Below are 13,973 nucleotides of genomic sequence, written 5' to 3' on the forward strand. Positions count from 1 at the left end.
GTTAAACAGAAAGATGGAACGAAAGTTCTTGATTTACCATGTCATAATGTATGTTTCGTATATAAGGGGATCACTGTTTAGCAAGCCATAGGCTTTTGTTGTGATTCCCATACACATTTTATTGTATATATCTGCTTTGCATTTTATGAATTATTAATAAAATGAATTGAAATTGAAACGAAGACTCTATTTTCCTAATTGATGATGAAATCCTTCGTTAGAGAAATCAGCTGTCACACCCCTTTCACAATGTCACGCGGAAGATACAAGTGTGTCGAGTTGAGCGAACTTTCAGTCGGTAGTCCTATCGTGATGAATAGATGATAATATGTCTTAATTCTACTTTGGAATACCATGGGTACCTGCCCATCTGACTGCATAAAAACACCTCAAAATAGTATTCTCGCGACGAAATGATTGATTACTTTATTTGTTCATTTGAAGATACCATTGCATAGGGCGTGGTCGGTCACTGCGGATGTAGGGGTATATAATCATCAACGTGGCATCTCACTCAATAGGTAAACAATATAAGATAAGAAAAAAAAATGCAAAGGCAGAAAGCCAATGGTGGAAGTGAAAAGGAGGGTCTTAGACCCTTAACTCCCAAGCAATTTCACTAACCCTTTCCGGAAGAAAAATGGTTAAGTAGAACACCGATTCAGTCCTGTCTCCATTCAAGGGACTTCTTTCTTCAAGTTGTTCATCGGACATCAACTCTTCATCATGCTGAGATTCTTCGTACTCGCCTGCGCTTTGGGCGCCATCCAGGCTATGATCATACCGGAAGGTAAGGCACTATAATCACATATTGATTGATTGATTTTATTTTATTTCTGCATTCAAGATAAATATGCAACATAACATCTGGGTGATACATTTATGTTTTACAAAACAATAAAGCAATAGTCATAATAAAGCAATGAAAAATAAATATCAACAAGAAGCAACATTCAATTAAAAGAAAATAACAGTTTAAACGAATGCAGGAGACCGCCATCGTGAGCGGATAAGCTTGAAAATGATTGCGGCTATGTAAAATGGTACAAACATTTCTTTCTTCATTGATCAAGTGGGTGCAATGCAGGTGCAGGTGCGGGTGAAGTAAAGGGCAGTTGAATAATTAACTTAAAGAGGGGGATGCATAATTACGATTCGATTGTTTTTCTTTTAATAGTATAGCTTTAAATGAGTATATTGTTGAACATGACTTAATATTGTCTGGAAAGTTGTTCCAAATATTCAGCTTATAATAAGATTATTTCACTTGCAGAAGCAGTAGGCTGTAGGCACTATGTCAACCCTGTTTTAAAAACCTGGTTCGATGTATAAGATCATGCCTTAAGTGGCTCAACTATGGAAAGCCGATAACGTCACTACCGGCAAGCAAGTGCGTAGGCTGTTTTGAGCATGGGGAGGTGCACATCTTGGGGAGGTGGAAATAAAATTGGGAAAATCAGCTGTTTAAAGCAGAAGAACGGGTACAAAATACTCTTGTTTCGTTTGACAGTGTCGGAACTCCTCTGCCTCAGCGAGAGGGTGCACCCCAGCCTATACGCCTTGGGCCTGGTATTTTTACATATCGTATTAGCCATACATCATTATTTTGATCGAATTGTTGCGCCTCTTTTCGTAAAACGATGAAAAAAATGTACGGTGCACACTTCCTTTTTATGTTTCCTGTGTCAGCTATTGATTACTAAGTAGTTAATGATTTCATCTATTGCAACTTTTTGTCAGACAGGGTCATTGACAGTAATTCTATCAATTGCCTAAGCCAGGAAAATAACCGAGTATTAGATTTTCCCGTTTTATTTGCTTTATCTTTGTTCGTTTGGGTCTTAAAAAAAATGACCCTGAATATTTTCATGCCATGAACAATATAAAGTTGAATAAAGTTTAATTTGGTTCAGTTCTCTTACCACAGCCATCCGTGGAATTCATGGGTTTTGTTAATAATCCTGTTAATCTAATTACTTTCATCAGAAGTAGTGATTGAAATAATTACAGCAATATAAGTACAGTAAAAGAAGCAGTGTAGCAGTAGTATTAGTAGTATTAGTAGTAGTCGTAGTAGTATTAGTAGAAGTAATTGTAGTAGTAGTAGACTATAGTAGTATCATTATCATCATTACTATTATCAAGGAATAGGCTAACTTTGCTTTGACAAAAACACAAATCTGAGTTCTAAGGTATTGTTACCTGTGTCGGTGACATGTTATATGTGATGTAAGAAAAAATTAATAATCATAACAATAATTTAAAAAAAAGATCGCACCCGAACTGCCGAAAATCATTCTTCAGTGCTTTAAAAAGTGAAATATAAAGTGACTGAAAAACCTACAATATATTAATTTGTCCAAGAGATTTAGTGCATGATTATTTTCTCAGTCACACACATCGATCTTGAAAGTGTCTGCACGGATTCGATTTTAGTCTCGACTATACCATCATCAATATAGTTTTATTATTTATCGTCATCATCAAAATTATTATTATCGTTATTGATATTATTATTATTATCATCGTCACCATCATAATAATAAAATCATCATGTTAAGCTGGGCCAGGTGGGGGAACAATACCCTGGGTAAATTACAATATTAGGCCTATTTTTATTATTAGTATTATAATAATAATGATTATCATTATTATTGTATTTGTTGTTGTTGTTACTATTATTATCATCATCATTAATATTACTATCAACAACAACAACAATATTGTTTTTTATATTTTATTTCCAGCGACCACTGAGTGTGGAAACCCATATTATCCTCCAAAGGATATATCATCGCTTATAGTAGGGGGTACAGTGGCTTCTCCACACAGCTGGCCTTGGCAGACACTGGTCCTTAATAGGAATGGGGCTCATATGTGTGGCGCCTCCATTATTGATGATCAATGGATCGTCTGCGCGGGACATTGCTTTGGTAGAAGGTAAGTTCGAGGCTTGCATTCTCGACTCCATTACGAGGTTCAATAATATATGCATACTGACTTTAAAAGAGAAAATCCATCAAGCACAACGCTGAAAATTTCATCAAAATCGGATGTAAAATGAGAAAGTTATGACATTTTAAAGTTTTGCTTGATATCACAAAACAGTTATATATGCACATCATGTTCGATCTGCAAATGAGGAGATTGATGACGTCATCCACTCACTACTCGTTTTGTATTTTATTATATGAAATATGAAATATTCTTATTTTCTCCTCATTATCAAGTGTAACAGCAACTAACTCCTCTCTGAACATGTGGAATTAGCATTGTTTAATACTTACGTTTTAGTCAAGTTGGTCCTTATTTTCAAATCCGTTAAAAAAAATGAAATATTGTATAATTCACCTAGTAAAAAAAATAAAGAAATAGTGTGTAAGGGACATCATCGGCTGTCTCATTCGCATGTCACTGGATTGTGCATATCACTGATTTGTGAAAAATTAGCAAAACTTCAAAATGTCAAAACTTTTTATTTATTTTACATCCGATTTTGATAAAATTTTCAGCGTTATGCTAGTTTCATTTTTCTCTATTTATTCAAATCAACATCAACAAGGTGGACTTGACCTTTAAATGAATAATTTTTCATGAAATTCTATAAGCTGGGAGTGTACTTGTGATGACTTTTCCATAAGTTCAGATGTTTGGTCGACTTCTCACCGCGCGAAATCTAAATCTTAGGGCAATAAAAAAGTCACCTGAAATAGACTTTTTTCCTCACTAAGTGGAATCAGCTCCCAATTTCTCTAATATCAGATTGCTCGTGTTAAAAAGCTATATAGGGTCTATTCAATGAAAAATCTAACATCAGGGTTTAGTGCATGAGAGTGTGAGTGTGTTTGTGCATTTGTATGCAGATGAAGTTTGCCTCTTTTTTTTTTATTTTCAAGTTGTTTAATGCAAATTTTGTTACTAATGTCTTCTTCATGTTCTTGGGCAATTCTTTACAAGCAATTTGCTATTATTATGATTCCAGTCATATTTTGTATTATCTAATGCATATGTACACTCTATGATTTTATATTCATATATATTTATGGTCAGTGTCGTACAGATGGGGGGCTCTTGTCCACAAACACTTTTCACGACCAAGAAAACAAAAACGAGAAGGGTGCGATATATTATTTTCTAAATGTTATTTCCAAATCTATCACAAAATTGGATTTTGTAATAAATATGTCTTTCCTTTTTTAAACTTAACACGATACACCATATCTAGCCCCCCCCCCCAAAAAAAAAAAAAATGTTGGCTCATTACGCCACTGCATTACATTATACGTTTTGCCTGAAGTAGCTTTGTGTACTGTTTTGTGGTAATGTACCCTTTTTGAAGCAGATTTCTTATTATTAAAAACAAATCATATATACAATACATGTAGCTATACATTCTGCGAGAGAGCGTAGCCAGCGAGTGGTTTAAAAAAAGTTTGAAATATGTAGTCGTAGAACTTCCCTCGTCGTCTATTCTGGTTCTGACTACAACTCTGAATTTTTGTAGTAGCTAGGGCCTGTTAAAATGGTATAGAAAATTATTTCCCTTGAAATGATTTTGTTTCTTGAAGAGAAAATCAGCGTCAGAAAATTCCCTCACGAAAGATATTTTTTATTGCTTAAAGAGAACATAATAGGGCCATGTTATCAGGGAATAGGATGATGAGGGTCCATATTTTGCCTCCCCGATGGCACTGTAAGGTGAGGGACCAAATGCCCTCTTTAGGCGAAATATGTTCGTTAAATAGAATACACACAGTCGTGTCTTCTCTGTATACGTGCCTTTTAATAACTAAAAACAACAAATTATCTATCTTTCATATGACGCTAATTTTGTGGCAATTGAATGTTTGTGTCAAAATCTATGTACGAAAATTCAAATTTCCTGAAAAATATGGCGGCCTTTGAAAAAAGCGCCCTCACAGATTAATTTTCAGGATACAGCCATTTACTTCATATATTCATATTCAGCGTAAAGAACTGGTTTAGAAGCACCGTATGGACATTTCGCCTTCTCCGAGTGGCACCTTGCTCAATTAAAACCCAGATTATAAGTACATCTACAACCCAAGTTTGGATAAAAAGTGACTTACGGTTGCAGAGTTTTGTGCAGAGTTATGTTTTATTCTTGCACGTAAACTTTAACGTTGACCTCAAAATGACCTTTGACCTTGCCATGTGACCTCCGGATGCACCATAACATGCGGGTCTCCTAAGTACATCTACAACCCAAGTTTGGGTGAAAAGTGATTAACACTTACGGTTGGAGAGTTATGTGTCAAAAGAGAGTCTTGAATGTAGACTTTAACGTTGACCTCAAAGTGACCTTGGACCTTACCATGTGACCTCCGACTGTACAATAACATGCAGGTCTCTTAAGTACATCTACCATCCAAGTTAGGGTGAAAAGTGACTTACGGTTGAGGAGTTATGTGTCATAAGAAAGTCTTGCACATAAACTGTAATGTGATCTCAAAATGACATTTGACCGTACCATGTGACCTCAGCCTGCAGCATCACATGCAGGTCGCCTAAGTACATCGACAACCCAAGTTTGGGTGAAAGTGACGTACGGTTGCAGAGTTATGTTTGTGACGGACGGATGACGGACGGACGACATTTGAATCCCTTAAGGCGACCGAACACCTTACGATTGGTCTGCGACCCGATTTCAGAATAAAATGTAGTAGAATTTGATGCTAACATTGAGACTTGGAATATCTTACTGTGTAATGTTCTAAAGCATGGTACAAATACCTATGTTGAAATCTGTAACTATGCTGTCATCCTTCTTAGAATAAAAGCGAATTTAAAATCTAGTCGTAATGACGTCATAGCAGTCGTACGATTGGCAACGATTGAAACTGATTTGGCCTTTACTCCGAAATAAAGGCTTGCAATCTTTCAAAATGGTTATATTAGTATTTTTTTAATTAATTCAAACCTCAAATAAAACGATATGTTCCATTCACATTTTCAGAAAATGAGCAAAATGCAATTTGTTCCGAAATCGGATCGCGAACAGTTGTAAGGTGTGCGGTGGCCTTTAGTCTCGCCTTCACCTCAGGTGGGCGAGACAAATGGGGGCAGTTTTATCAGAAGTAAATAAGAGCAAATTCAAATGGGGAACGGGGCACTTGATCAGAGGTGAAAAGGGGCACACTGCAGAAGAGAAATTTCAATACGAAAAAAGAGATCAATAAAAAAAGGGGGGGTCAATGAACACAATTCGAAATGGATTTTGCAATTAAAAGATGCACCTGCCGAAGGCGACAGGATGCTAAAGGAAAACATGATCGGGCATGACAAGATCGGTCTTAAAGTAAAAATTACCACTTTAAAGAAATGTTGGAAAAATAGAAAAACATGAACAATATTGGCGAAGGTTTGGTGAAAATCCATCAAAGATTAAGAAAGATATTAGAATATTAAGTTTTTTTTATTTGTAACGTCATATACGAGCAGCTTCCCTATATGTAGGCATAATACAAAATGCATACACTTTTTAATTTTTTAGTGGTTCATGATGACCCAATATTTCTTCTTCCATGATCGGGTGTCCACAAAGATGTTTGTAGGTACTGAAGGTACAATCAAAAACATTTTCACTTTTTCTTTAGAAAATGACATTTCTTTAATTTTTATTTCAATTCACGATACATGGGAATTAAGCTGCTCGCTCATGACGTCACTCATAAAAAATAAAACTCTAATAATTTTCAAAAAATCTCTGATGGATGTTCCTCAAACTTTCATCAATATTTTTAACATTTCTTCAGTTATTTTTACTATAAAGTTTTTGTCAGGGTGAAAGGGGCAGAACAACTTTGTAAAAATTGACATTCTTCTTTGGTAAAAAGGAACATGTTTTAGTGCTCAAAAGTGGGGGCACTGAGCCCCCTGCCCCCCCCCCCCCCCCTCCCGGATCGCCGCCCCTCAGACTAGACTGAGCGAGTAACTGGAAATAAAAATTCGTCATTTTGTATGCGTTTTCTTTTCAGGCCTAAGCCGGCGGACTACTCGTTTGTATTAGGAGCACACAACAAATTAACGGACAGAGACTACACAGTCACTGCAGAGACCATCATCGTTCATGAAGACTACTCGGGAACTAAATTCACAAACGATATAGCACTCATCAAGCTCAGCCAACCTATCACCTTCAGTGATACAATCAGTCCAGCTTGCCTTGTTAACGAGAGACCCCAGGATGGCAGTATGGCCTATGTCACTGGTTGGGGAACCACTAGTACGTACTTTTCTTATTTCGTGCTTATTTAAATAGAGCCTGTCTGAAGTGATGGGGCCATATTATTTATGTATATCCACGAATTTTAATAGGCAATATATAGGATACTTTGAGCTAGCCTCTTGTCGAGGCCGCGGCTAGGGTAAGGATGCAGGCCGGGGCTTCAACAAACCTGTCTTGACAGCGGTCTGGGCCCTGTCTTACAAAGAGTCACGATTGATCCGATCAATCCCAAGTATAATTATGTAAATCCATCAATGTCATAATTTTTCTTTAGGAGATTTGCTCAATATCCTTTGAAAACAAAGAGAAGCATACTGAACTGTCAAGAAAACAGTGAATGTATTAAATATACATCATTTCTAGAAAATATTTTGAACAAACATGTAATTTTAGATGTTGACGTTGCTGGCTTTCCATAGTTGCGATTGGTGGTATCAATCGCAACTCTTTGTAAGACGGGGCCCTGGTCTAAAGGTCATTTAGGGTCAATATGAACATATGTGGGGAAATCAAAACGAAATCTTAACCAATGTTAATTTTTTTAATGTCATAACTCTTAAAGTATATAGATCTAGTTCATGAAACTTGGACATAAGAGTAATCAAGCATCAGTGAACATCCTGCGTGAGTTTCAGGCCACATGAACAAGGTCAACGAACTTTGGCTGTGTTGGGGGTATTAATTTCCATCATAGCTTTAAAAGTTTATGGATCTAGTTCATGAAATGTGGACATAAGGGCAATCAAGTATCACTGATCGTCTTGCACAATTCTTAGCTAGTCATACGATCAAGGTCAAATGCTATTTAGGTTCAATGAACATAATTTATGTTATCATAATGAATGTTGTTTTTAGTGAATGAATATAGTTATTTTCAAAGTCAGCACTGCTGTTTTATTGAATTGCGTAATGCAGGCGAGACTGCCAGAGGCGCTCCACTTGCTTTGTACATACACACTAAGAAAATAGGTTCAACTTTGCACCTTTAAATGTGCAGACCTGGGGCCCATTTCATAAAGAGTTGCTATCATAGCAACTCTGGTAGAATAGCAGTTTTTACTTGCTATGCTAGCAACTTTGCATTTCATAAAAGCACATTCGCTGGAAAGTCAGCTTGACTTCCCAGCGAATTATTTGAATAGTCATGTACGACGCATACATTCGTAATTCCGAAGCTTCGTAATTCCGAAGCTTCGTTATTCCAAAGGTTCGGATATTCCGAAGGTTCGTTATTCCGAAGGTTCGTATTTCCGAAGGTTCGTAATTCCGAAGGTTCGTTAGTCCGAAAACGAAATGAGGTTCGTAATTCCGAAGGTTCGTTAGTCCGAAAACAAAGTGAGGTTCGTAATTCCGAAGGTTCGTTAGTCCGAAAACTAAATGATTAACGAACCTTATTTCGTTTTCGAACTAACGAACCTTCGGAACAACGAACCTTATTTCGTTTTCGGATTAACGAACCTTCGGAACAACAAACCTTATTTCGTTTTCGGATTAACGAACCTTCGGAACATCGAACCTTATTTCGTTTTCGGATTATCGAATCTTCGGAACAACGAACCTTCGGAATAACGCCACAAATGTTCGGATTAACGAACCCTTTTACGTTTTCGGATTAACGAACATCGAGGTATAGGCAATTTACGTGTTTCGGAATTACGAACCTTCGGAATAAAGAACCTTCGGAATTACGAAGTGTAACCATATACGAGGCTGATTAGGGGGAAATCCCCTTTCTCTCCATGGTCTAAGTTAAACCTAACTTCAGAATACGGGCTATAAAGCTCGAGCGCTGTCTCCTGGCAAATCGCGCGCCGACAAACCGGGCAACTGTACCTGCCCGGTCACATTATAAGAGTACACAGCTCCTAGTCGTTTTTCAAAAATTCTGTAAGAATCTGAACTTTTTTCCATTTCCCCAATTTTGAGGGTGCTGAACACGAATATGCTTGTTACGAAATATGTCAATAAAGTGTTTGGTCGTTGCCATGACAACAAATTAATTTCTAAAAAACCCATATATTCCACTATAATGGTAAATAAACATGGTATAAAATACCGCACACGGTCTTGCGGACCTCGGTGCGGTATATATTTGGCCCTGCATGCAGGTTCACCAGTCATTCTGAAAGTCACTCTTAACTAACGAAAGCTTTACGAATCTGCCTCCTTATGAGGTAGATCTACCTTAACTTGTTTGTAAGAATAAAGCTAAGATGTAATTAAACCCGTTAGACTTTAGTAAGGACCACCCCTCTCCTGTTTTGGCTTCCCCCCATGTAGAGTTACCTTATAGGATACGATTTATGGTCAAATTTATAACCATAGTTTTAGAATCATTTTAATCATACTATCAGTGGCGTACAGATGGGGAGGGGGGGGGGGCTCTTGCCCCCACCCCCAAGAAAAATCACGACCAATGAAAAAAGAGTAAAGGAAAGAATAGGAAAAAGAGAGGGGTAAATATGATATAACTTTCTGAATATTTTTCAATATATATCATGCAGAGGTTTGAAGTTCGAGCCTTGGTCACTTCTTTCGGATGGTGACGTCAATGTAAATAATCATATCTAAGTTTAGAGCGTAAACCCTCTCAATCATGTAAATTTCATGAATTAAAAAGAATTAAAAACTTAAATCGAGATCGGCTGTTAATACTGACCGAAGAACATTGAATTCATATTCATCCCAAGGATTAACTTCAAAGTTAACTGTTAAAACTAAGCATTAAATTTTACATCTCAATAGATTTGAAAATGATTTTCTTCTTTACCTTAAAGGAACAAAAATGAATCCAATCTTTGGTTGTTCACTGTAGTTACAACCGAATCTGGTTTTAATTCAAATTCTTAAAGTTTGGAGAGGAGCTGTAAACTTAGCTTTTATGATTTGGTAATTAAATTCGAAGCAATCTGGGAGAGTAATTTCTGTTTGCAGTTGGCAGCAGATACAACTAATTGTCAATGACATTTATCATGATTATAGGTTCAGGCGGAAGCACTACCACGTTTCTTAATCAGGTAGGAGTGCCGATCGTCTCAGATGCAGTTTGCACGGCTTCTTACGGGAGCGAGTTTTACCCGGCTGAGATGGTGTGTGCTGGATACCCAGAAGGAGGAAAGGATTCGTGCCAGGTAAATGGACTGAGTGGGCCCCCGTGAAATTTATTAGAAATCAAGCAGAATCGGCTGGAATGAAATGGCCGTCGTTCAACCACCAAGAAGTCAAGCCCTCACCTTGTTCATGATAAATTCCTCATATTGTTAGATTTTCAGGTCTAAATAAAATATACAGGACAAAATTAAAGCTCGCGCTTCACGCTCGCATTATTCATTTAGGCATTGTGAACCATGTTGTCTCATTTGCAGTGAAGTGTACTTTAAAATCAGTTCAGTCCTTAGGAGTACCCCTCCCCCTTCAAGAATAAAAATATCGGTTTTTGGTGGCTGATGGGGAAAGCTGGATCCGTCTGGCCTACAAATCAATAATTTCCAATCAAAATTTGTATCGTTTACCTACCATCCATACCACCTCAATTTAAAACTGAATGCTTCCTTTTCTACATCAACCAGTTTTAGACCACTATGGTTATTTATCATTAATTTATATGATATCACATCATTTAAGTTTTCTATGGTTTTTTATTAATTTCAAAGAAATTAAAAAATATATATATTCGATTTCTTAATAATTATTGGTGGGACTGAATGAAAACATAAGCAAATGCAATAATTGAATTAGAGCCAAACCTTTTACGATCGGATGGATGTATCTCTGTGTGTGTTGCTTAGAAATATATGAGAATTGTATTCATTTCGATTCTTTCATACAGGGTGATAGCGGCGGACCAATGGTGGTGCAAAATAGAGACGGTTATTGGGAACTGGCTGGAGTCGTGAGCTGGGGATATGGATGTGCCCAAGCGGGTAACTACGGGGTCTATACCAATGTCGTCAACTATTTGGATTGGATTGCTGACACCATGGCCTCTAATTAAGGCGCTATTGAATAATAATCACAGTTCCTCCGGGTTAATCGAGACTGATTCAAGTGTACAGTAAAAATAGAACTTTTTGGTAGATCTTGAGAATTATTGATGATGTGGCCCTAAAGATCCTAGTAAAAATATCCTACAAAACCTACACGTAGTACTGGTACGGTGTGTAGAACACGACCAATTTGTGTTTAGCAAGGATCGCATCCTCAGTTGTTAACACTACCCCCAGAAAAGTGCTAAATTAACCCAAGAATATGTTTAATAGCACCTGGCAACGGGTGTAACTTGATGTACCGGTAGTTCTCTGTAAGCACCGATGGTGGGGTTTGAACACCGCTGACCCGGTCACTTACAGAGTAATGATCTATCGTCTGCCTCGATCGGTAGGATGATCGAACTCTTACGTCAATAAAGCTATCGATATCACGAATAGTGATGATATTCGGTTGTCATCATCAAGCTCTTGATATAGCAACTTGAAGGTAGAAATCAAAATTTATAATGGTCACAAAATAACAACTAATATTAGGATATTGTAAATGAGGGAATCTGGTATCTGGTTCCACCTCTACCGACGAGGTAGCGCTAATTTTCATGACATTCCAAACTTGTCAGTCTTCATTTCGCCAGCGGTAGAAGAGTATAAATGTATGTTGATGGGGGTACCTCCATGCCACAATGATGGTGAGAGGGGGAAGGGAAACACACATAACCGGCCGGGCTTATATGTCACGTCGGTGTAACTATTATGAATCTCTGAATAAATTATACTGATGAATTATGACAGGTAATAAAATACTAGACGGAGGACATTGCATGCAACAAAATTTTGTCTTGTATATCTTATTATACAATGCGTCCAACAAAAAACGAAACCGAGATTTATCATAACTCAATCACAAATACAATAGATAAATGACCTACTATTGTAAAGCTTAGATCTGAAATTACTTAGATTATTCCTCATTCACGCATGAGTGAGCAAAAAAAAATTGAAGAAAGGATACCAAAAACTCATTTGGCGGGGGGTATCTGAATTTCAAAAAGAAAATCACATGCCTAAAAAGTTCAATATCTGCTCTTTTATTTGATACCTTAATCACAGAAAATGGTCAGGAAGTAAAAGAGTTCTGTTCCCTCGAACAATGCTTGTATTTCCATAATTTCATTAAATAAATGTGTTTTCACCGTTTTCCCACAGAAGCTATCGCACGGTTAACAAAAGACTTAATGCATGGCTGATCGTCAACAAAACGGAGTGTCGAGTGACTCGGAACGCTAGCCTGTAAAACCTCTTCATTTTATGAAATTATCGAAATTCAAGCTTTATTTCAAATAACCAGAACTTTGTTATTTCTTGGCCATTTTCTGTAATTTAGGTATCAATTTAAAAGGCAGATATTGAACTTTTTTAAAATGTGGTTTTCTTTATGAAACCCAGATACATCCCGCCAAGTGACTTTTTGGTATCCCCTCTTCAAATTGTTTTTGCTCACTCATGCGTGAATGAAAAAAAAATTAAGTAATTTCAGATGAAAAAGGGGATTCTACGCTTTACAATGGTAGGTCACTTGTCTATTATATTTGTGATTAAGTTATAAAAAATCATCGATAAATCTCGGTTTCGTTTTTTCTGGGACGCACTGTAGAGTAAATATTAGCCTTAGATAATTACGAGTGTGTGTGTGTGTGTGTGTGTGTGTGAGAGAGAGAGAGAGAGAGTTAGAATGAGTTCATGGTGCAAAAGGGAAGAGAGACTCAAGGATTGAAATGTGTTTTTTGCTAAATTGGAAGTTCACACTCAAAATTATTTGGTTTTAATGAAAATATTGATGAATATTTGATGAAAATCCATCAAAAAAATACGAAAGTTCTATATGAGAAATTAAGGCATTTAATTTTGGACGTCATACACGTAAAGCTACTCCATATGTCATGTATATAAGTCCGTAAATTCATTTTTTTAACGGAACATGAGGATTAATAATATTTTCTCATGAAAGGGGTTATGAAAATATGATGTGGCTGATGATATATCCCGCGCACATAAAAAATCTTCTTCTTTTTTTTTTCCAGAAAATTCAATTTTGGGGGAATTTATATCACGCAACATACTGGAGGAGCTGCTCGTCTGTGACATCACAATACATTTTTCAAAAATTCACAACTCAGTCGTTTTTTTATGGATTTTCATCAAACCATTACCAATATTTTTCTTTATTTTTATTTTTTGAAATCTATTAAAATGAATTATCGTCAGGATGAACTTCCCTTTAACAGAAGGAACGCTTCGCCAAGCCTTTTGTAAATTATTTTTTCTACCACTGTTACAAGCTACTGAAATATTTGCATCTGATTGGGTGAGAGACATTTCAGTCAGTCTGCAAGCCCCTGTGTTAATGAGCAATTGAGCAAAATTTATCTATGTCCCTGGAAAATCTCCTAAATTGTGAGACTTTGTTTCTCAAAGAATTTAACCACTTTTTCCTTGAGTGAAATTGATTATTTTGTACCATATGAAAGAGTAAACAATACTCTTATACTGATCATTTCTTTTGAATAAAATATTTTGATAAATAAGTGAATTTTATGCATGAAAAGATGCCTCAAATGGAATTTTCCTCTTTTTTTTCTCTTGCAAATTGTGCAAAATTGTGTGTTTTAGGCACAAACATTATTCATATCATCAGAGAGCTCAAACTCTATACTTTCTTACAATGTCACTCTTGA

The 13,973-nt window shown here is 36.6% G+C and overlaps 1 protein-coding gene across 1 annotated transcript; it reads left to right on the forward strand.

Annotated features, from left to right (window-relative positions):
- The first annotated feature begins 435 nt into the window (after positions 1-435).
- On the forward strand, positions 436-13,523 carry LOC129276216 (trypsin-like). Its single transcript, XM_054912629.2, has 5 exons — positions 436-790; positions 2,748-2,940; positions 6,999-7,246; positions 10,232-10,380; positions 11,079-13,523. Exons 1-5 carry the CDS (start codon positions 727-729, stop codon positions 11,241-11,243), a joined length of 819 nt encoding a protein of 272 aa, XP_054768604.2. The 5' UTR covers positions 436-726; the 3' UTR covers positions 11,244-13,523.
- Positions 13,524-13,973: the final 450 nt, after the last annotated feature.

This window comes from Lytechinus pictus, chromosome 14 (genome assembly GCF_037042905.1).
Source record: "Lytechinus pictus isolate F3 Inbred chromosome 14, Lp3.0, whole genome shotgun sequence".
Classification (NCBI taxonomy): Eukaryota; Metazoa; Echinodermata; class Echinoidea; order Temnopleuroida; family Toxopneustidae; genus Lytechinus; species Lytechinus pictus.

Excerpts from the sequence above, each read along its gene's own strand:
- LOC129276216 (XM_054912629.2), top strand. The coding sequence starts at position 727 with ATGCTGAGATTCTTCGTACTCGCCTGCGCTTTGGGCGCCATCCAGGCT. Across the intron at positions 791-2,747 it reads GGCTATGATCATACCGGAAG|CGACCACTGAGTGTGGAAAC; the intron begins GTAAGGCACTAT and ends TTTTATTTCCAG. Across the intron at positions 7,247-10,231 it reads CACTGGTTGGGGAACCACTA|GTTCAGGCGGAAGCACTACC; the intron begins GTACGTACTTTT and ends TCATGATTATAG.